At 35.5% G+C, this 25,223-nt stretch overlaps 1 protein-coding gene across 5 annotated transcripts in view; it reads left to right on the top strand.

The window, feature by feature from the left end:
* The window catches only part of gapvd1 (GTPase activating protein and VPS9 domains 1), a 53,882-nt gene that overhangs the window by 7,932 nt on the left and 20,727 nt on the right, over positions 1-25,223 (top strand). For 2 of the 5 annotated variants that reach the window (XR_007187499.1, XM_048210221.1), the window contains exons 2-13: positions 8,582-8,786; positions 12,255-12,522; positions 12,787-13,362; positions 14,325-14,411; positions 14,845-14,979; positions 16,240-16,432; positions 18,417-18,497; positions 19,152-19,309; positions 19,415-19,544; positions 20,000-20,125; positions 20,247-20,420; positions 24,017-24,139. Coding sequence is in view for 1 of the 5 variants with exons in the window: in XM_048210221.1 (XP_048066178.1) it covers positions 8,602-8,786; positions 12,255-12,522; positions 12,787-13,362; positions 14,325-14,411; positions 14,845-14,979; positions 16,240-16,432; positions 18,417-18,497; positions 19,152-19,309; positions 19,415-19,544; positions 20,000-20,125; positions 20,247-20,420; positions 24,017-24,139 (2,236 nt within the window). In the remaining 4 variants the exon portion in view is untranslated. The remainder of the gene's footprint in view (positions 1-8,581; positions 8,787-12,254; positions 12,523-12,786; positions 13,363-14,324; positions 14,412-14,844; positions 14,980-16,239; positions 16,433-18,416; positions 18,498-19,151; positions 19,310-19,414; positions 19,545-19,999; positions 20,126-20,246; positions 20,421-24,016; positions 24,140-25,223) is intronic. The other 3 variants (XR_007187500.1, XR_007187502.1, XR_007187501.1) reach the window with 3 other exon arrangements.

The raw sequence follows: 25,223 nt of genomic DNA, 5'->3' as shown, positions 1-25,223 counted from the left end.
GATAGTTCTGGCAGATACCAATATGGAAGTAACAATGGCAAATAACCAATAAATTACTGATATTAGCCTTTCAGATATTAAAATAAAATACCTGGCATGGTTCATCCCAAATAGGGACAATTCTGTCATCATTTAGTCCCTTGAATATTGTTTCAAACCTGTATGACTTTCTTTCTTCTGTGGAACATAAAGAAGATATTTTGAAAATATGTTTCAGTGTTTTTTTCCCATGCATTAGAAGTCAGTGGCAATCAAAACTGTGTGGTTTCCAAGATTCTTCAAAAGGTTTGGATCGACATGAAGGGGCGTAAATGATGGACACAATTTATTTCTTGGTGACCTATCCCTTAAAACTTATGTTTATGCTTGACTCACACTCTTAAATGGGTGGCACATGATAAGTGTTAAGTGTTGCCTTAAGATATTGCCGTCCATTTAAATTATTGCTAAAGTAAATTATTGTTAAGTTTAACTAGTCTTGAATTACTGGAAGCAATAGCCCAAAGTGAAATATCAAGCATGAGCCATCTAAATATCCAATATTAGTTAATAAATTTAATCTCTAATATCGAGCAATAACAGTTATAGTCATGTTATTGGTGCAACTTTATTAGGTTATATCTATTCCAACACATATATCCTTGATGGAAATGTAAATACTTTTACTGGATTTTATATGACATTTCTATGCTAAAATAAAGAAAAAAATAGTGAAATGACTAAATGAATGCTTACTTCAGAAACATAGAAGCATGTTGTATTTATTTTTTATTGAGGAATCATTTGTTGGCCTCCTCTTTATGTACTTAACCACGTTTTTCAGATCTGTCAACTACTTCTCTATCTACAACACGAGAAGTTTGATGACTGTTTCTGAGAGCTGCTTGAAATTGTAATTCTCAGGAGGCTTATATCATTTGTGTGTTGACTTCTGCTTTCATCAAATTAGATTTTTCTTTAAGTTTTGATTGATCACTTGGTTATTGGCAGTCATGCTATTTTTGGCTCGCTATTCCATCAGCAATCCATTTTTCTGGCGTGTAATATTGCTTCCATGTAATGGTGTGTTCAGGTGTTTCTTAGATCCTTGATATTCAGTGGCTTTTTAGTGAAATCTCAAAGATGACTAAGCTGTGCATGTGGTTGTTATTTTACCTCTGGATTCTTGCCAAGGTACTCAAACTTGCTTGGTACACTATTTCTGTAAACCACCGAGATATTGTTTCACATTGTCAAAAGAGAGCAGAAAGCATCCTGGGTTGGAGACATTTCCGTGCAGTACTCCCACACCCTCATGTATGCCAGGCTGGTGGAATGAATTGGGTTTCTCAGAAAGACTTTGTGCTTGGATATGGGATTTTTAGTGGTCAGTTAGATACCAGTAGAAGCACAAAAATACAGATCTGAATGCTTTTAAAAGGGCTTTCAGTAGAGCTCCACTGACCAAGTGTTATCTCTTTGCTAGCACATTTATGTAGTTGTAAATGGAAATGTGGTTGGGATGCTTGGCCATCGAAAGAGCATCCCACTCCACATCACATCCCCAGCTAGTGACGTTAGCTGCCTCCATTTCTTAGATTTTGTCTCTTTGTGCTCATAATTGCCATGGAAATTGTATACTTCCACTCTGTATTTCTCATCTGCTCTGTCACTATTATATCCACAATGCTGTTCATTGCTGCATTCGATGCTGAATGTGCAAGTCATTTCTCTCATGAGTGGTTTGGTGTGGTCCATTATAGTAAATATGTGAAAGTACATGATGTTGCATCTAGCTTGTGATTCATATCCCACAGAGCTCCTTACTGCGGTGCTTTAAGGGCACTGAGAGCAATGATTCAACCAGATGCAAAGAGGAAGAAGAAATGAAAAACGGATCCTCGTTAAGGCACCAACCTAACCTGAGAGTTACACTCAGCTCACACGGTGTTTCCGGTCAGTTTGTCCTAAACAGAATTGCTCAGATTTTTTTTTTTTTTCAATTGGTAGTAACAAATGCATTAAGAATTCACAACATTCTCAAAAGTAACAGTTTTATTAATTGTTTATATATACTACCAAAAGAAGTTATTACTGACTTCAAAAGTTGGTAATTAAATTAAAATGAGTAAAAGTAGAAAAGTTAGTCGGTAATAAAGGATGCATTCTTTTAATCAGCAAGGACACATTAATAATAAAAGTTACAGTAAAGACATTTATAAATATTACAAATAAATGCTGTTCTTTTGAACTTTGTTTATCAGAGTATCACTTTTTCCATAAAAATATAAGAAAAATAATATAGCTGCGAGCAGCGATGGCGGGCCCAAGCCCGGTGGCACCGCCACCCCGGTGGCTTCAGGGCAACTGTGCACAGCGGGCAATAGGCACTTAAAACGGTTAAACATCAAAGGACTATGTCAAATTCACTCCACATTTACTGCACTACAAGGTGCCACTATAGAGCCCCTCCTCCCTGCCCATTTTCAAAGGATTACATGTGCCAAGTTTTAACATTATTCTGATGAATTTTGAAGCAAATCAGGTAAAAATAAGAGGGTGATCTCAATGTATGCTGAAAGTGACACATTTTCTGCTTCCAGTTGGTGGCGCTATTACTTTGAATCACAATAGTCACATCCATGTGATCAGCCTTGTACAACGAAGACTAAGCCGAAGTTTCATCAAAATCAATTAATGTATGCAGAAGTTATAACACTTTGTTTCCCTTTTCTTGCCATAAATTCGTTGCCTCGCCACGGCCAAACCGTTTGAGATATCCAAAATCCGTTTGCAATTAAACAACTTCAATGTGTTAGCAACAAGTTAAAAAAAGTTTGGTGTAAATTGGATAAACCCTGTAGGAGCAGTAGTATAAAATTCATAGCCTGTTTTTTCAAAAAATTAACATTCAAACCAAAATAGCTGACTTCCTGTTGGTCGGAGCTAATGAATGTAAATTAGAAAATTGTCCGGCTTGATGAGAACAATATGTGTACCGAGTTTGGTGATTGTAGGAAAAACTAACCCCCCCACTTTTGTCAAAAGGTGGCGCTACTGAGCCCCTCCACCACGCCCATTTCTATGGCTTTGTCCATGTCTACTGGTTGACAATATTGATGTGTGTGTCGAGTTTCATGCAATTTGAAGCATGTTAAGAGCCTCAAAAACACTCAAGAATATTATTACAGTTTGACCTGTTGCCATGGCAACAATATTTCAAATATCAAAAATCCTGTCATAGGTCTACATCTGCTGTGTATTGACATTACACTGATGAAGTTTGAAGCAAATCAGGTAAAAATAAGAGGGTGATCTCAAAACATTTCAAAAAGTGATACACTTCCTGCTGCCAGTTGGTGGCGCTATAACTTTGACTCACAATAGTCACATCCATGTGATCAGACTCCTATAACGAACACACTCGTGAAGTTTCATAAAGATCAATATATGTATGCAGACGTTATAACACATTTCCTGTTTCCTTTTTCTCGCCATAAATTCGTTGCCTCGCCACGGCCAAACCGTTCGAGATATCAAAAATCCCCTGGCAATTTTTAATCATCAGTGTCTTGACTTCATGCTGACCGAGTTTGGTGGCGATCGGATTAATCGTCTAGGAGGAGTATATCAAATTCCAGAGCATGCGTTTTTCAAACAACCCTTAATAGCTGACTTCCTGTTGGCGTGGTGTTTAACTTAGAGCACGAAAGTTGTTCGGCCCGATGAGGTCTATATGTGTACTGAGTTTCATACTAATACGTGCAAGCGTGTTTAATATATGGACCAAATTTTCAGACTTTTTTCAAGGGGGCGCTGTCGAGCCCCCCTGCCACGCCCGGGTACCAGCCTCTCCGGCGTCCTAATGGCCGCGGATTCCAATGTGTGTGCCAATTTTCAAGAGTTTTTGAGCATGTTAAGGCCCCCAAAAAGCCCCGGAAGACGGAAAAAAAAAAAAAAAAAAAAAAAAAAAAAAAATAATAATAATCCTTAGAAGAACAAGAGGGCCCTGCGCGAATTTTCGCTTGGGCCCTAATTAAAGGTGGCCTGAAACAGAAGTGGCTCTTGTCTTTTCTTCCCTATGTGACATAAAACACAGATAAATCATTTAAAACAAACACTCCAAAACCGTTTTCAACATTGATAATTGTAAGGAATGTTTATTGAGCACCAAATCAGCATATTAGAATGATTTCTGAAGAATCATAATGACTGTATTATTAATGACTGCTGGAAGTTATGCTTTGCCGTCACAGGAATAAATTACATTTTCAAGTATATTAAAATAGAAAACAGTTATTTTAAATATTAATAATATTTCACTGTATTTTAAATAAAAAAAAGCAGATCTTGTGTGCTTAAGAGACTACTTTCAAAAACAGTAAACTATTATTCAAAACCCAAACTTTTGAATAATAATACATTTGTTCAAATTAATATATAAAATATTTCAATAAGATAAAATTAGATGCCGTTTTAATCAGAGTAAGATTGCTTAAAATGAATGAATAGGACATGGTGAAATAACAATTAAATTTTAAGGATATTTTTGTCAAAAGACAAAAAAAAGTACAGTTTTGAGTTTAACCAGATTTGAGAGATGTTGATGTCTTTAGACTAGGAAGACACCAAGTCTAATGCCAGGATAGTGTACTGTGTGCGTTTGCATTCGAGTGCTGTCGGTTTTCTCAATGCAGACATGCTCATCATTCAAATGAAAGGGAGCTCAGTCATTTTGATCAAAAGAAAATTGTAGCCTATGGTAAGTGAAGTGTAACTATAACAGCATTGTACTGTACTTTGATATGACACAGTAGTGAAATATCAGCAATCACCAAAAATAATTTATTGGTAGTTGTATTTGGCCCTTAGAAAAGTTATCTGTGCATTCCTACTTTAGATCTCTGGGCTATTTTCTTGAATACGTTTTGACATTTTGTTATCTTGCATAAGAATACACTAAGCACACATCCATCTCTCTCTCCATTCCTCCTCAGAGTGAGTGAGTCTGTTCTACCTGCTCAAATGCTGTCAGATCAGATCTAATCCAAACGCAGCTCTTCAGAACAGAGGAACTGAAAAAAGGACCTTCCTCCTGTTCCCAGTGCTTTTAGAAAGTGTGCCTTTCTGTGTTGCTAAAAACAGCATCGGCTGCAGTCCAAAACTTGAAAAAAGTGAAAGTAAACTGATCTCTGGGTTTTAGTTGCTTTTGAATTCATCGCTGCCGATATTGACAGTCAACCAGTCTTATCTTATTACTAAAACATCCCTGGGATAAACAATGCTGCATAATAACTTATTCATCTCAGCCTGTGTCCTTTTGTATAAGATGTGAAACGTTTCCATTTTTCATAGCTCCATTGATGTTTTCTTGATCTTTTTGATCATCAAAATAGGGCGACTGTGTCTAGAAAATGTTCTCTGCTCCTTCAACTTCCTTTACCAGAAATTTGGCAGTGCAAGAAAAGAAGCATGCTAGTTAAAATGCCCCTTTATATTTCTCTCTGGTCCTATTATGGTCTAGTTTGTACTTTGCCTCACTGCACGACTGCAGATGTTTTGTCTAATATGTTTAGTGTGAGGAAAAACAGGACCATTTTGATTATGGAAATTTGGAAACCTTTAGTTTCTTTTCAGTTTGCACAATTAATCAAATGATTCTTTAAAAATATATTTTTACTGGTTTAAAATGAATGATTGAACTGTAAAAGTCGTTCTTAAAGGGATAGTTCATCCTAAAATGAAAATTAAGTCATAAATTAATCACCCTGGTGGTGTTCTAATGGTGTATGCCCTTCTTTCTTTTTTTAATTTTCTTTCACAAAAGAAGAAAAAAAAAAAAAAGTGTCCTGTTTGCACTCGTCCATGTAATGGCAGTGAAGGCTGACCAGTTTCAAGCTTTTTTATTTTTTATTTACTGACTCCAATTTTTTGGATGGTAATAATGTAAATAAAAGTATCTTGCTATTACCATCTGATGCCACATGGCCAACTAAGCTAAGTTTAGATCTTTAGAAAGGTAGGCCTAGTTGTTTGCTTTGTTTAATAGTTTTTCTCTGGTAAGCTTATTTAATGTAACTTAGCACATACTTTTGCTATTTATAAGTTTTTGTGTCACAAAAGCCATTACAACTACCTTAAACTTTCTCAGAATAGAAGAAGAAAGTAAGTGAATAGGTGGCCTTTTCCTCTTCCCCTGAGGCCAAGTCTTCACATACCACTGCATTCAACCGCAAAACACAGAGCACAGTGATGTGCTTTATTTGGCAGGATGACAAGAGGTCGAGCTGATTCAGGAGTGAGTGGTACAAGAGGCCTCCGCGGATGTACTGATATTCCGCTCTGTGTTTGTGGGCAGCTATACGGATGCACAGGGGCCCGGCTCAATCGAGGGCGTCTCTGGGCTGCTCTTCATCCCACGTTCTCCTGTGTAACTGTGCTTTACAAAGACCTCTTTGTGCCTGAGGAACGGTCCAAGAAATTATTTGAATTTTCTGCATTTTCTCTAGTTTGAATGTTTGCATGTGTGTACATTCAAATTTGTGTGTGTGAGAGAGTGAATGTGGCTTGTGTGGGTGCTTTCTGTTTGTCTACATCCCTCCACTGTATGAGAAAGCGAAGGCTTTTATTCTAATATTTATATTTTATCATCTTATTTTCAGTTATCAGAAACTGTTTTTTAATAGTTTGTAGTTGTTAGTATGCTTCACCACCAGTCATCAGGTTGTCTAAAAGACAACATTTTATGTGGTCTTTGCATTGTTGGTCATTATGTTAATGCGTGATTTAACAATGGATTATTAATGGATTTAACTGCTGTAAAATCCTTAATACTCTTAACTGCATTCGTGTACCAATAGAATGATTTTGGTCAAAAATTATGGCAGAGTTTGTGCATAGCATCTGTTTTACACACAAAACCAATAAGCAGAAATGATGCATTTCATGCCTTGCTTCTTTTTACGGCAGTTTCATGAAGTTAAATGAAATGCGTCGGAGCTAAGTGCGTAGTTGCCTTTGCTGTGTGCTGACTCTGGGTTAAAAAGGTGAAGTAATTAAAAAAAAGCTACACTTCAGCATGCCCTTTGGACCTTATAAAATATGTGCAATTTTCTTCTGGTGTATGTCTGTGTTTATAGTCTCGTAAGTTCCCTGTACGAAAATTGCTCTATTCTCTCCCATCTCAGAGGAAATAGAGCAGTCTTCCTGTTTAGGCATGATTATTTGTCTTACACAGTTGAATGTGTGCTATTCAGCAGCTCTGTTTATTGACTTTATCTGTAGTGATTTTACTTTAAAAATAGGCCTCATGTGCTTTTATCCTAATAAGGTACAGTATGTGTAATATTGAGATGTGCTGTCCAGCTGTTAGTGTACTACTGTTGGGAGCGTATTACTGAATCCATGTTTGGAAAAGTTAGGGTTAGATGACACTACACTTCAGAAGGAACCGAACCTGCCGCCCGATAAATACTTCTGCTTACTTCATAGAAGAAATCATAGCCTACCTCTCTTATTTCATTCTGATTTACTGCAATGACACATTTGACATAGGGCTGGGCAGTATACTGGGCAGTACTATATATCACTGTATTTTTATGATATAGGATAAGGCAATACGTTTATATCAGTATACAATTGTTTGATATTATGATGAGCGCATCTGAAAAATAGCGGCGGACACACAGTGAGCTGTCCTTAACATGAGACATGCCTTTTATTTTTTTTTAATTCAAATAGAAAAAAGTAGAAAATACCGGGATATATACTGTATATTGGCTTTCAGCTAAAAAACACAGAGATAACTTTTTTCTTTTGTCCATATCGCCCAGTCCTGTGACACATCCACACCAGATTGGGCAAGACAACAATGTGACAACAAACAACATAAATGTGTTTTTGTCAGTACAAGTAAAAATGTGAACAAATGAGACAACAGGAAAAAATCCTTATTTTTCGGCCTGAGAACCTATGCCAAAATACAAAATAGCTTTATTTGATACTTTTGTGTAGGCATTTGACATGCATTTTAACATAGCTCTTTATGCAGTTTTTGTTGTTTACATAAAAACCCTCAAATCTGTTAAACAGTTAAAAAAATTGGACGTCACGTTACATTTGAACTTAATACACTACGACATATTGTGCGAACTGTGTGAGAAAACCGTTATCCAGGTCAATGCAAAATGTCTAGTAGATTTATTCTAGTCAACTTAATGTGTTTAGTCTTGAACAACAGAAAAATCACATTCTTCTGTCACTCACAGCCTCTTCTTTTTTTTAATTCATGTGTAATTAATTATGGCATCTGCTTCAACTAAATTCTATTGTTTTGATCAGTATTCATTGTCTCTGAACCCCATTAAAAACAGTTGCTCAAGTTTATGTCAGTTTCCCATTGGAGTGGGTGGTATAACCAAAAACGTATCATGCTTTGAGTAATTTTTTATCATGGTAACTGCATGTAATTAATTCTGAAGAAAAAATACTGCTCAGCTTTTGTTACATAGGTATTTACATTATATTCAGTAGACAATTCTGTTGTAGTACTCTTTCAGTGCTACTACTTTTTTTCTTTTTCTTTTTTGCTGTCTATCTGCAGCGCCGTGGCTGAGCTGAACGATGGTGAAGCCAGACATTCACACTCTGGCCCACCACCTGAAGCAGGAACGTCTGTATGTGGCATCAGAGAAGCAGCTCATCCAGCGGCTCAACAACGAAGTGCTAAAGACGGCAGAGAGGCTCTACCGTGCAGCCTGGATCGCCAAACAACAAAGGATCAACCTCGACCGCCTCATCCTAACCAGGTGACTGCACTCCAGACCTGTTAAACCAACTGACTCTCCTTGTGATTTTCTTTCATGACTCATTACCTGATTAACTGAACCGGAAGAATCACAAAGATTACATTGCAGATTATCTCAGTGGTAGTTGCTGGGGAAAGAGCCAAATGAGTATTCTGGCGTGGCAAGTTCTGACATCTGATTGACTAATACTTTCTTTTATGTCTTTCATCTTTTTCGAAAAAGTTATCCAAAAAAACCCCAAAAAAACTTTTACTCACCCTAATGTTGTTCCAAACCTATTTGAGTTTCTTTCTTTGTGGAACCAAAAAAAGAAATGTTGAAGAATGTTTCAGATGCTTTCCCCCATACAACAGCTTAGTTTTCCATTCGCTTTAAAAAAATCCCCAATTGCAATTTACCCATGTCGAGTAACCGGCAAAGTACAGAAAGTGCCAAATTCCACAGCAGAGAATCCATGAACCGGCCGCATGATGTATAAAATCATTTAAAAATCATTGCATAGTGCTATTGTGAATTTGCAAAGGCTGCGATTCAATTAAATAAATATATGCGCTTTATTAATATTAATATATATTAAATTATTAATATTAATATATATATATATATATATATATATATATATATATATATATATATATATATATATATATATATATATATATATATATATATATATATATAAATGAATATATATGCACTTTAATTATTTACATTTCCTCAGATTTGTAAGGTAAATTATTTATAAACCTGTGAACTGTTCATCGTGATCTCAAAAGCAAAGTTTTAAAACTTTTTTTTTTTTTTAAAAAGCTCTGTTTGGATGTTTTGTCCATTCATGTTCAAGAAATTACAGTGGTTGTAGCATTTCTATCATAAAGAAGTGGCCAAATATTAAAGATTAAGTAAACATTTGAATTAAATGTTCAGCCAATATTAAACAAGGATTTGATCTGCTGTAAAGTGTAACAACAACAGATCGTTGGTGCCCTCTGCAGGCATTTGATGATTATTTATATTATGTAAATTATGTATTTAAACAGTGTTGTTCTATAAAACCACATGATTACTTGCTTTTGACACTTTATTTGAACCAAATATTATTGCCTCATTGTTTTTATATATATATATATATATATATATATATATATATATATATATATATATATATATATATACACACATATATACAGTACAGTCCAAAAGTTTGGAACCACTAAGATTTTTAATGTTTTTAAAAGAAGTTTCGTCTGCTTACCAAGGCTACATTTATTTAATTAAAAATACAGTAAAAAACAGTAATATTGTGAAATATTATTACAATTTAAAATAACTGTGTACTATTTAAATATATTTGACAAAGTAATTTATTCCTGTGATGCAAAGCTGAATTTTTCAGCATCGTTACTCCAGTCTTCAGTGTCACATGATCCTTCAGAAATCATTCTAATATGCTGATTTGCTGCTCAATAAACATTTATGATTATTTTCAATGTTGAAAACAGTTGTGTACTTTTTTTTTTTTCAGGATTCCTTGATGAATAGAAAGTTCAAAAGAACAGCATTTATCTGAAATACAAAGCTTCTGTAGCATTATACACTACCGTTCAAAAGTTTGGGGTCAGTAAGAATTTTTATTTTTATTTTTTTGAAAAGAAATTAAAGAAATGAATACTTTTATTCAGCAAGGATGCATTAAATCAATCAAAAGTGGCAGTAAAGACATTTATAATGTTACAAAAGATTAGATTTCAGATAAACACTGTTCTTTTGAACTTTCTATTCATCAAATAATCCTGAAAAAAAAATATTGTACACAAATATTTTGTACAATTGTGCACATTAAATGTTTCTTGAGCAGCAAATCAGCATATTAGAATGATTTCTGAAGGATCATGTGACACTGAAGACTGGAGTAATGATGCTGAAAATTCAGCTTTGCATCACAGGAATAAATTACTTTGTGAAATATATTCAAATAGAAAACAGTTATTTTAAATTGTAATAATATTTCACAATATTACTGTTTTTTACTGTATTTTTAATTAAATAAATGTAGCCTTGGTGAGCAGACGAAACTTCTTTTAAAAACATAAAAAATCTTAGTGGTTCCAAACTTTTGGACTGTACTGTGTATATATATATATATATATATATATATATATATATATATATATATATATATATATATATATATATATATATATATATATATATATATATATATATATATATATGATATTATATATTATGTATATATATATTATGATAATATATATTATGAATTTATAATGCACCAATAAGTAACCCACAAAAGTATCTCTCTTTAACATGGCAAATACCATGTAGAGCCCTATGATTTCGGCGATGCGGAAATGCGGACGGAAACCAGTCACAAATGGAACATACTGTATTAAACAGAATGACAATTTTTGGATTAATAAATCTGAAGTAGGGCTGTACAATGAATTAAATCACAATATGGACTAGTGTATTTGACTATTAAAGCTCAGAAAGACCGCTATTGAATCTGAAGTCTGCATGTTCAGCGTGTCTGTGAATGAGTGCCGCAGTTTGCCTACTACAACATACTGATGCACGCATGACATCTGTGGTGTTTTTAGAGTCTGCTATCTCACTAAATGAGGACATTAACACATGAGCTTCATCTGGAAAGCTGCTCTTGAGTGTTCACTTCATAAAATTTTTACCATTTCATTCAAGAAAATTTCATTCAGTTTATTGAAACACACAAGCTCAAAGGTCTTCATTACAACCTGCCAAAATAAGTTTGGTCTAACTTGAAGATATTATGAAAGAATCATATTGCTATTGCACAGTAGAATGTACTTTTTAATGTAATAATAATTTTAATAATAATACAATTTATTAACATTATTTTAAGAATCATTTAAATTTTAAATTTGATTTAACTAAATTGTTAGTTTTATAAATTGATTTGATTACCTCCATTTAAAAAAAAAAAAAAAAAAATGTTAATTTGTATTTGACATTACAAAGTTTTTATTTTCTATGTACTCCTGACAGTGAAATAAGCCACTATAAACTTATATAAATGTTCAGTCATGAAAAGAAAAAAATACTTGATATACTGTGAAACCGCCAGAATCTTAAAATATACAGTGATACAGATTTTTGGTCATTTCGCCCAGCACTACTATCATTTATAGTACATTGCAGCACACTATCAAATGATTAAATCTCCAGTCTTGGATGCTAGAAAGTTCAACATTCAAGATAGTTCAGGTTGGCCACCTTTCAGTGGGGATTTTGTAAATCTTCAGTAGGGATATTTTGAATAGTTGTTGTAACCAACCATCAGATAGTATCTAGATATTTCTTTATCTGAAATGCATTTGCACATTCTTTCCAATGCATCTCCAGCATGATCAGACTTAATTACAGTTTTTCTGCGATACACTTCTCTGAATGTGCCTCTTTCCTTTCCAGTGTGGAGGCCTCTCCTGCGGAATGCTGCCAGCATGCCAAGTTTCTGGAAGATACACAGTTTGTGGATGGTTATAAGACACTAGGTTTTCAGGAGAGCATCTACGGGGAGTTCTTGGGCCGGTTGAGGGAGAACCCGCGATTGGTGGCATCCTGTTTGGTGGCAGGAGAGAGACTCAATCATGAGCACACGCAGGGGGTCATACACACAGTCTTCACCTCACTCTATGGCAACTGCATCATGCAAGAGGATGAAAGCTACCTGTTGCAGGTACACTGGATATACATATGTGTAATGATAGAAATCTGCAGTTGTACCAAAGGACTTAAGCTATTTTTTTTTGTAAATATTTTTTTGTAAATACTTTTTTAATATTATTTTTATATATATATATATATATATATATATATATATATATATTTTATATATAATATATATAAAATTTTTATATTTTTTATTTTTATGTGTATTTATTTTTTATTGCCTAGATACTTTTACCAGGAAACTCTCTTTGTGCTGTCCTCCTCTTACCAGGTGCTGCGTTATTTGGTGGAATTTGAACTAAAGGAGAGTGACAACCCTCGTCGCCTGTTACGGCGAGGCACGTGTGCCTTCAGCATCCTCTTCAAACTCTTCTCCGAGGGCCTGTATTCAGCTAAGCTTTTCCTCACTGCAACCCTCCACGAGCCCATCATGCAACTGCTGGTTGAGGATGAGGACCATCTAGAGACAGATCCAGCCAAACTCATAGAGCGCTTTACCCCAGCCCAGCAGGAGCGCCTGTTTGGGGAGAAAGGCACAGATGAGTACCGCAGAAAAGTTCAAGCGGGGGTGGAGGCCAATGAGGCCAAGCTCGTGGCCCTGGTCAACACCTTTATTGGCTACCTGAAGCAGAACACCTATTGCTTCCCACAGAGTCTGCGTTGGATTGTGTCTCAGATGTATAAGACGCTGGCACGGGTGGAGAGGTTAGAGGTCGGGGAGGTGAGGACGATGTGCACCGACTTGCTGCTCACCTGCTTCATCTGTCCAGCCATTGTCAACCCTGAACAGTACGGCATCATCTCAGATGCACCCATCAATGAGGTGGCTCGTTTCAACCTCATGCAGGTAGGGGATAATAGTGTTGCATCATTATCAGTATATTACAAGACAAGTTTAATGTAATTACTTTGGCTGCCATCAGCTAGTTTTAATGCTGATAGTATATCAGTATTACAGATTAGAATTTACACATTCACAACAATTGTTTTTGAATGGTATTTAGATATATGGTATTAAAAAAACATTCAATATTAAAAGAAAAATTAAATATCATTACGAAAAAAGTATTTGTTTGTGAATGGATAGCTTAAACTAGGCCTGTGTATATATACATGAGTGTATAATATGGAGTGTTACATACAGAACAGAGTAACAGGTTTCAGTTAAATTCAAGTTCTGCTTCAGATTTCTGATTCTGAACTTGAACATGAATGAAAGTTATTAAAGCACCAATGATCTGGGAGATTGCAAGTCTTTTTGACCAATTAATTAAAATAACCAAATTATAAGAATCATTTGTTTGTGATTTACACTGTAGCCATCATATTACAAAACTGTAATCTCTGTAATGAGTGTAACTGTTTTCAATATTGATAATAATAAGAAATGTTTCTTGAGCACCAAATCAGCATATTTAAAATGATTTCCGAAGGATCATGTGACACTGAAGACTGGAGTACTGATGCTGAAAATTCAGCGTTGACATCACATGAATAAATGACTTTTTAAAAAATATATTAAAATAGAAAACAGTTATTTAAATCGTTATAATATTTTACAATATTACTTTTTTTACTGTACTTTTGCTTAAATAAATGCAGCTGTGGTGAGCATTAGAGACTTTCAAAAAGATAAAATCTTAAAGTATAATTTTTTTCGTAGGCTGTAGATTTGGCAACAGTGCAAGAAACACTGGATTAAGTTTATTTTATGGAATAAAATGCTTGTTCTAACACATTTAGTGTGATTCATGCATGTCAGTGTTATGAATGTATTTGGAAAAATAACATCTTATTTGATGACTTTAGGTGGGGCAGTTATTGCAACAGTTAGCCATGTCTGATGCAGATGATGGAGATCCTCGACGCAAAAGCAGTTTATCAAAGTTTGATAAGGTAAGAATCCCAAAATTATGAAGCTTCCTTGTTTCTGATTCTGAAACTATGTCTGTTTGGCATATTGCATACTGGTCATTTTACATTAAAATGGTGTCACAATAGCAGAATTACAGTAGTCGAAACCAACACCAGTGAAATTTCATAATTCTCAATATGATTTTACCACAAAAATGAATATGCCATTGAACTTATTCCTTTATTATAAAGTTAAACTACATTTTAGCAAATGTCATCTGAGTATTCTATACGAATACAGAAGATTAACATACTGCACACAGTATACATTGTGCATGCTACACATAGTATGGGTAGTACAGTGCTAGTATGCTATTCCAAGCATAATCAGGAAATGTGAAATGGTTTATTAACATGTTCAAAGTCTTTTTTTTGGTGATTGACTCATTGCAGTTAGTTTTTTTGGTCTTTTCAGACGTGTGTCTCTGCCTTTTTGGATGTCGTCATCGGTGGAAGAGCTGTCGAGACTCCACCCATGTCGACAATGAATTTACTTGAGGGCCTCACGCGGACGGTGGTTTACATGACTCATAATCAGCTTTTAGCTCTGGTATGTAATGAAGAAAGAGACTTGTGGAAGGAAGTTAATGTCAGCTGACCTTTATGATTCTGTCATCAGTGTAAATTAAATTATATCCTTCCAAAGTATAGTCTGCAGTTTTGTAACAAGTTGCCCTATGACTTATTATGAGACTTATTATGCAGTTTCACATCCTTTTCTTGACTAAAATGTTAAGGCTTCAAAAAAAGTTAAATTTTCTAAGCAGGTTCAGATTAATCTTTTTAGTTCAGCAGACAAAGGGATGTCCTAAACATTGTCATGTTTACAAACTAGTCCACAGTAAACTAGGACTGGGGATTTTAATAAAATATAAAAATATAACTTGATGCTAATATGAACACATTAATCATGTCACCTGATCTGCATGTGAATAAGCACTCAAGAACATTAACACTAAGACAGATTGGTTGCACAGTGGATTGCTGTGGACTGCAGGCCTGTGACGGGCTTATGAAAATGATATGGAAATAAAGCAAATAATTTATTGACTTATAAAGCCACTTTTTTTGTAGCGTCAATTCAAGATTATTGTAGCAGATGAGTAAAGCATTGAATATTCGTCTTTTAAGAGCTTTTATGTAATATTGATGTGCAATAATTTGCAGTTAATTTAATTAATCACAGTGTCATGTCATTTAAGATGAATAATCACTTTTTTTTAATTCATTTGACAGCCCTAATCAAAACACATTACAGTACTTTTTTCTGTACTCAGCTTTTACATTAGACTCAGATCAATGAAATATGACTTGTTCTGGTGAGCTTTAAAAGATGAAGTAGACAGGCCCAAACCCGTCACGTCAATACAGAAGTAACAGTCATGCTGCATACCTTTACAGTCATAATGCTTTAACTCTTTCTGCCCAACCCTGCCAAGAGCCAATAACCCTCCATTTCCCTGTTTTTCTTCTCAGCATGAGCAGCAAGATGTTCATCATCACACTGTCATTTACAGAGCCAATTAGCCCGACTCCTATGTTGTTATTGCATTAGACTCACTGTTTGAAATTCACTAATGATGATAGCTGAATAATGAGGCCCACCTGCATTAATTACCAGCACTGATTAAGAGTGAGTTAAAAAATTACCTGAAGACATAATGAAAGCTCACCGTACATCTTTGTAAGCTTTATTTCACAGGATGTTGACTTAAAGAAATCATTGGATAGCAATTTAGAGTGATTGTTTGATAGTATGTTTGTACCAAAGCGGAGCAAAAAATGTCTTCAACCTTATTTCTGTGTTCAGGTGGACTTTGTGCGTAGTGTCACTGCAGGCGATCAGCTCAGAGAAGAAGACCACCTGGCTCTGGAAACCCTACTAGCCAATGTACCTCAGTCCCGCACGACAAAGAGCAATAGCCTGGAGCTCACGCCCTCTAACACGCCCCAGCTCTCCCCAGCTACCACACCCGCCAACAAGAAGAACAGACTCCCTATTGGTATTCCTACTACATTAATTTTACTGCATGTTGGTTTCTGCAGATATTTTGGAGACTAATAGAGTTGTCACAAGTACCGACTTCGGTTTTAAACTTAAGTTTTAAAAATACGATGCTTTGAGCACCTGTTGAGTGGATTCGTAAACACCTCTGATTGGCCATTGTGTTCACACTTTCTTTGTATATGTCTGTGATTGGCTACAATGATCAACACTTTAAAAACATGTTGTAAATAGTCATCAATGGCGCTCTTCACCGAGCACTTTCACAGATACAGATCTTCACCGAGCACTTACACAGATACACTCCCGCTTTCAAATTCAAACACTTCCGTGTGCTTTCTAACGCTCCTGTGCGTTGATCATTGTGGCCAATCACAGATATATATGTTGAGCGTGTGAAACAATGGCCAATCAGGTGTTTATTAATCTGCTCAACAGCGCTCAAAGCGTCACATTTTTTAAATTTTAGTACCGATTGGTCGGTACTTTTGACAACTCTAGAGACTAACCCTCTGATTACAGAAAGTGCAGTCTACTATAATCTGATTCAAGAATAAATGACTCTTTCGAGCTGGTTCTTTTAATGAATTGTTAAAAAAAATCAAACTGAATCATTTATTTTACATACTGAATCAACATCTAACTCACTAATTGAACTATATTGTAAGTATGATTACTTTTAGTGATGCTCATATTTAAAAGCAAGTTTTGTGTATTTAAGGATGTGACACTTACATCTTAAACTGGTTGTTGATATGACAGTTTGTAGATAAAGACAAATTTTTTTGTTGTAATATTTTTATTATTACTATTAGATAATGAAAATAATGATAAAGTATTATTACTATTAATAATACAGTTTATATAAAGATACACACTTGGGTTTTTGTAACAAATTTTACTTTATTAATAATTTATTGTTGTTATTTATAATAATAATAATAATAATAAAAAATTGAGTCAAAATCCCATGTATCCTTCACAGTGAAAGCAATCTCAAAATAAGTTCAGAGAAAAAATTAGTCCAAGATGATTAAGATTGAAGAAATGTTGATTTAAGATAATTAAAATGTATTTCTATCAATATTAAATTGATTAAATTGATTGTAAATTAGATTTTACAAATTGATGATTTTACCTAATATTTGTGTGTGCTCTGCATTTTTTCTGCATGGAGCATAGCACTGTTAGCTCAGCAATATTCTAATCTGTTCAAATTATATTCATATTAGTTATGATCTTAGGACGCTTAAAGGATCGTTTACTTCAAGGATGTTAACGATGAAGATATAGTTCTAAAAATCATTCTAAAAATAAAAGAATAGCAGAGTCCACCACAGAGTACACCACAACTAACGATATCATTGAGATTTTTTTTTCCAGCTGTTGAACGATAAAACACTGACAGCCAATCAGAATCCATTCGAATTTAAGGGCTCGCGCATTTAAAATGGCAGACGACATTGCGGAGAAGTAAATTGCTGAGGTCCAGAAAAATCCAGCACTGTTTGACAAGACCCCCTTTTCAAGGATACTTTAAAGAAAATGGATATAAAAACAATTAGTCATACCCTCCGAATAAATGGTGAGAAGTATTAACGGAGATGAGATCATCATGCCAGGTTAGCAAACAGAGTAGCATAAAATTACCTCAAGTATCCAGCACTAGTTTTGACAAGTTGCCTTTGAAGTTGCAGTGAAAAAGTTGAAATGTAGTTATCTTTATAGTTATCGGTGTTATTCTTGGTGTGAACGGGCCTTTAAAGTCATAAGTCATAAGCATGCTGGAACAGAGCTAATATCTCTTCTGTGCAACCCACCAGGCATGGACATTACTTGATGGTCTTCTGTTAATTTACTAGTGCTTGTTCTTACACTCATTTACTGATCTTTTACACATTGTTTATCTTGTCCACCAACTCTGATTTCCCCCTTCTGTCTCTTCCACCTTTTTTTCTTGCCTTGCTACCAATGATCATCAGGACAACAGTTGGCAGCCATAACGTGTTGGGAGCCTTCTGCCACTGCCCTGTCCGCTCATATACCCTTAGTAACCCCGTTTGGTGGGTAACACTGCCGCCCTGCCGTGATCAACATGTACAAATACCCCTGTCCACACACAGCTTCTCACCGCTTCACCCATGCTTTGACAGTGCTCACTGTGTCTGCCATGTGTGTCCCTGCTATACATTTCACTTCTCGCTGTAACACATCTGGGCTGCATTACTTGCCCCTAGCGATATAGTTGTAGTTGCTCATACAAGCAAGACTTTTATGAGTGTCATAAATTTTGTAAATATGTACCTGAACCTTTTCCCATCATATTCCACAATAGCTGTTTTCTTCATTTGATTTTTTTGCTTCGCTTTATCCAGTTTCAATCATTTTCTTTTGTTAAAACCGATTCTGTACAAAAAAGTCTCTCAAAAAAAAGAAACGCAAAAAAGAGGTTTCATCATCCATAAAAATGCACATTCCAAGTTGTCTAAGCAGTATGGAATAAAACATGTTCATTGCTATATTGGCAGATTTATCAGAAAAGTTTGTTCACTTGCATGTGTTATTGTTGCCATTTAAAAATGCTTTTGAGCATTTGTGAGTGCTAGTGTTCATGCAGGCTTTCATTGTGTTTTTTTAGGCTTCTGCTAACAGTTTTAGCTGCCTTGCTTTCCTCTAACCCTATTAGTTTGTCTCCATTCCCCTTCTTCCTCACCCAGCAGGCTCTCGCAGCCGAAGCCGATCCAACATGGCCCAGGAGGGTGAGATTGAAGCTAGCTCCCAAGAGTCTCTGCAGGAGGTCACGCCCGAGGAAGTGCTAGTCATCTCGTTCGGAACCTCACCACAGACCGTACCTGGGATGATGTCAGAAAACGAGGTCTGAAGCTTTAGTCATTATGTCAAATGTTGTGATGGTCAAATGTTATAGTATTTAACAAGCAATGGTGATATTGGTATGTGACTGCTGTGTCTATGTCCACAGGTTCTGACTCTGAATCTTGGAGATGGTGGACATGGAGATGCCCCTGTCGACGACAATAAACTGCACGGCAAGCCTGATAAAACGCTGCGATTCTCACTTTGCAGTGACAACCTGGAGGGCATTTCTGAGGGTGTGTTTTCACCAGACAACCAGCAGATGGTTCTCTTGTACATAAACTGTTCCATATCCACCTGGCATTTCTTTGTAATAGAAAATTGTAAAAAAAGAGGAAGAGAAAGAGAAATAAACTAGCAATCTTTTATTTTTGTTTTTGTTTTGTTTTTGTTTTTATTTTATTTTTCTTATTTTGTTTTGTTTTTGTTTTTATTTTACTTATTTTGTTTTTGTTTTTTATTTTATTTTTTGTTATGATTTATTTTATTTTATTTTAGTGTTTTGTTTTTGTTTAGTTTTTTGTTTTGTTTTTCATACAACCCACACAGACATAAACATTAGTTAGTGATCTTCTATTAATTAACTTCTGTTTTGTTTTGATAGAACTTTTGTTGCTATAAGTGTACTGTTGGATGAAACTAAATACTAGAGGTATGTTAGTGAATAAGAATAATTGTGGTCTGTCTGTAGGCCCGTCTAACCGCTCCAATTCAGTTTCTTCTTTGGACTTGGAGGTGGAGTCTGTGTCAGAAGGTGGACCAGGTCCATCTGGTAGTAATGGTGCAGAGGCTTTGCAGCTACTGGAACATGAACAAGGTAAATTTGTGTTTGAGTATCTCACCAAAAAATCTCCAGCAACAAACTAAATAGCATTTACAAGAACTTTTTGGTTAAAGTCGCAAAATTTGATTATTACTCTTGGTTGTCCATTATATAGCCACTACACAGGATAATTTGGACGATAAACTGCGTAAGTTTGAGATTAGGGACATGATGGGCCTGACAGATGATCGAGACATTTCTGAGACGGTCAGTGAGACTTGGAGCACTGACGTCCTGGGCAGTGACTTCGATCCCAACATGGATGAGGACCGACTGCAGGAGATAGCAGGTATGAGTGTATTTCTACAGATCTCTCAGTCGTAGCTAGTCATAAGGCTATGCACTTTATAGTGCACTAGTTCATATAGATCATATAAAGTTCATATAACCATAAATAGTAATGTTTTCTCTCTTTTCATTTTAAGTTTGACTTTTAATTATAAAGTTGATTTTGAACTTGGATTTATAATATTTTAATATTTAAGATTCAAGTGCAAATTGCACATTTTACAGTGAAGGTTCTTTTTTTGCATATTAGCCAGCAAACCCATTACTGCCACCTTGTGGTTAGCTGAAAAGTTGCACTTCTCAATTGAGAAACTACTGAGCGAACTTTAAAATGTCTATATGTCAGTCCCCTTTAGTAGTGCCCAAGTAATTACAATGGATTGTGTTACTGTAAATATATTTGAGGTTTTATTATTGTAGACATTGTAACAAATCATATGCCATATAGCTATATATATATGAACAGTACGGTGCAAAAGTCTTAGGCCACCACCAGTTTTGTTTTAGGAAAGTTTTAATGACTATCAATATTTATTTTTTGGTCTTTATTACAATACAAACAGAAAATACAGGAAATGTGTTCACAAAAACTATATTAAAAAATAAATAAAAAATCAGAACAAAATGGCTTCTTTAACAAAAATCTGTATTTAGTGTGACCTCCTGGACTTCTTCCAGTTTCTCAAAGAAGAAAGTCTGAGAAACTTGTTATCAGATTTTGAAAGTTTTCTTGGTCTTCCAGTCCTTTTCTATTCCATTTAGGTTTAAGAGAGCCAGTTTAATGCTATTTCTTAAGTGTAAGGAGAGGTCACTAAAGCCTGTAGAAGTCATTTTTCCCCCCTGTTTTTTAATACTGTATGCAAATTTCCTATATTTTCTGGTTATATTCCAATAAAGAGTCTGAGAAATGATTATATATGGTCATTATACCATTGATAAAACAACATTTAATGGTGGCCTAAGACTTTTGCACAGTACTGTATATGTGTGTGTAATGTATGTATTTTTTTTTATACAAATCATATTAAGTGTAAATGCAATAATGTACATTTAGACAGAATCTGAATCCCATATTTAAAATGCATAGGTAATTTATTTGTTTGTAAATTAATTTAGTCTTATTTAGTTCATGCTTTCCTGGATTGAGAAAAAACTTTAGGGTTAGGGTTATTGACTCAAAAATGTCCAGTGTTTGTAAGATTTTTGTACAGAGTGATGTGCAGAACAACCTGAAACTGCTTCTCATTTCATTCGATCACTTTCCATCTCTCTCTTCATCTCTTTCTCCTTCTCTGTCTTTCAGTCATCTCGCTCCCTCCACCCCTTCTTTCGCTCTGTTCCCTCGTCTTCCATGGTCTCTCTCTTTCTCGCCTCTCTCTCTGACATTCACACAGTCCCTGCAGTCTTATTGACCTTGGTTCCTTCTCATTTGCATCCTCCATTTTTCATTCCTCGGAATATGGCGTTGGGGGACTTTTCCATCATTAAGTGAATTTACAGCGATTTCCTTATGTGTTTTCTCCGAGGGATTGGGTTATGAGATACACATTAAATATCCATTAATACCTCATTATCCCACTGATAAGATTACCATGATAATGAGGCAGAAATTCTAATTGTTTCACTACTGCGGGTGCCACTCATTTAATCATGCACCTGAAAGACGGGTGGCCCAGAGCCCCTGCCTCACTCACTGTAAACAGGGCCAGCGGGGGAAAGCTCTCCTGCAGGCCCACCAAACCTGCCCTTGCGTGTGCACGTATGTGGGGAGACGTGACCTGCGGAGAGCTTCATATGGAGCACTCATGATCTCTGCTTCCGCCCGACCATCAAACGCCCCTGCACACGTGCAAACAACCCCAACCCCCCCTCCTGCTCTCCATCTCCATTCTTCTGCCATTGTTAGGCGTTAGCTCCTGTTGGGAGTGTTTCGGAGAGAGGAGGCGCTGTGTGGGATGCTGGTTGAGAGAATAATGAGGTTATGAGTGATGCTCGGCTCGATCCACACCTCAAAGTCACAACCCTGATGATGCCGCGTGTGTGTCTGTGTCTGTGTGCGAGGGAGGCTGCAATTAACCTTTGGCCATCCCTGTCGCAGTCCGTCTACTTGCTGCTTTAGATCAGAGATGCCTCGTACCCATGTGTTTCTTATGTGTGTGTGTAGGGCTGGGACATTGAAACATTTCACAATTCTATTCAATTTCCTAGTTCCACAAGCATGTGATTTAATTTAATTTCAATTCTATATAGATTAATTTGGGTATATGTCAAATATGAAAACATCTCTCAACTAATGGTGTAAACGATACAGGGAACCCTGTTAGTTGGTACATAACTATAATATTGTTTCTATAATAAATGTTTTTATTCAAGTTTTTTTTTTTTTTTTTTTTTTTTTTTTTTTTTTTTTTAAATATAGCCTAAACATTTAAAGGTGCTAAAGAGGATCTTTTAGTCGACTGAGAAATCAAAGACTGTTACTGAGTTTTTTAAATGAGCGCATGCGTAAGAACAACCCTTCACAACTCATTTCGAGGGAACGTCTCCCAAAACTCGTGCACGAGTATTGGAACACGAGTGTTTACCACCGGCATTCGCTGTGTGGTGTTAGTGGATTCATTATGTCGGACTCACCGCAGGTAACTCATAATCTGCAGTTTTTACTCCTGTCTCCTGACAAAAACATTGCATGCGGTGCCTGTGGGGTGTGGAAAGTTACTGGAGCGCGCAGCCGCGCACGTCTCTCACAAGGAACGTAATGGCAGTGATTGACAAGCCAGAGGGTGATGTTTTTAAGGCCCTACCTCGCGCACAGATAATGTATATTAATATTATTCCTTTCAGTGCACCTAATAAATAGTCTTTTATCAGTTAGTAAAGACAGTTTCAAGTAATATTGCAAAAATGTATAAAACAAAACATCCTCTTTAGCACCTTTAAACGTTGGCTGTCATAACTTGTTTTCATGAGATTTATGCAAATATACATTAAATATTACATAACTTTTGAGCTTTAGTCAATGAATGACTTTTCTGAGATAATTATAACATTGCTTGACATTGTTTACAAGTCTTTCCGTGGTTGAAACACTGTTTAAGTTATAATATAATACATAATTATTTTCTGTAAGTTGTACTATATCATTCTGCATACCTTCTGATGTTCATACATGTTTATTTTGTGCAGTAACTAGTAGTAAAGTGGAAGAGATGATCAGTTCATGTGTGTTCTGTGCTGCCTGTGTTCTTTGCTTAAACTGAGGTCCTACAACAATTCTGTCATGATTGAATACTCAACAATAAGGAGTGCCAAAACAGTATTTATAGTTTTAATTGAGTAATTAAATGGACAGAATTTGAAAGCGGAGACTTTTTCATATCAAAATTAACAAAGCATAAAGCTTATTGTGATTTATTGAATGGCGAGGCACTCTACAAATAATTTTTAGTGAAGGATTTGTTCATGCACCTACTGAAAACAGCATAGATGAAAATATTGATTCTTGCGATTTTAAGAATCGGTATTGGTTTATCAAAATGTGAATCGATTAAAATCAAGAAATCAGTATTTTCAACCAAGCCCTATTCTCCTCTTCAGGGGCGGCGGAGAATGCGTTGGGCGGCATGCTGTGTTTGCCAGTGCTTCTGGACCCGTACGGTTCTACCATCTCTGAGACAACGAGTGAGGCGTGGAGCGTTGAGGTTCTGCCAAGTGACTCAGGTGAGAGCTGAATGCATACAAGAACAGTTCAGTGAATAAAGCTGCCCATCTACTGGTGACCTCTATCAGAGCATTAGTATTCAGCTTTGGCTTCACTCAAGAGAGTCTTTATTAAATATTTACAGTAGCTCTGGTCTCAGATGCTGGTCAATACGGAGTAGAGGACTGCACGGGCATTAAACTGAAGCCCGAACCCGCCCTGTACCCGAGATCATTTGACCTGACCTGACCAGTACTGTTAAATTTTAAAACCAAATCTGAAATTGGTTTCTAACAACAGCTGACTTTTTACAATATGCAGTATTTCAGGATTGCATGCAACAGTCAGTAAACAAACACGGTTTCTTCAAGGCACAGCGGCCCCCTCAGCAGTTACATCTAAGTGTAACATAGGCGCAGACTCAGTTCTTTGCATCAGTTTTGCAAAACATTTGTAAAAAATAAAACATATGTACAGATTAATTGTCCACAATAAGATTCTAAAACAAGCATTTAGAAAATGGATGAATTGAATTTTCATTTTATGCTGCTTTTAAAGCATTTAAAGAGATGTCAAGTGCAGCCTTGATAGACATGCTGATCTCCCTTTATGTTGTTAAAAAAAGTCACTCATTTTTTTTTATTAATTAATTTGTTCTTCATTACTGTTTATTATTATTATTATTATTATTATTATTATTATTATTAACCTTTATTTAACCAGGTGAGTCAATTGAGAACCAGTTCTCATTTACAGTGATGACCTGTTTAAAGTCTAAAACTTTAATTACATTCTACAGGCTATGTTCCATTTTTTTTTGTTTATTTGAATTAATATTTAGCTTTTTAATTAAACAAATCAGTTGCATATTAGTTTTTGTTGTGGTATTGAGAATTTTAAAATTGTTACTGGTATTAGTATCCACTACTATAATTTGGTTGTTGTGATATCACTAATAATGATCATGTAAAGGCCAATTATGTTGTGAATCATACGGTTCTGAATAAGAAAAAAATTTAAAAGAAGACTGTGCCAGTATCAGGCATATAGCAGTCTGTGTGGGGTCTTGTCTCCCTGCCCATTTTGCATCACAAACAAACGAAA

This window comes from Megalobrama amblycephala, linkage group LG12 (genome assembly GCF_018812025.1).
Source record: "Megalobrama amblycephala isolate DHTTF-2021 linkage group LG12, ASM1881202v1, whole genome shotgun sequence".
Taxonomy (NCBI): domain Eukaryota; kingdom Metazoa; phylum Chordata; class Actinopteri; order Cypriniformes; family Xenocyprididae; genus Megalobrama; species Megalobrama amblycephala.
Note: the sequence above shows the minus strand (reverse complement) of the source record. Positions and strands in the feature narration are given on the sequence as shown.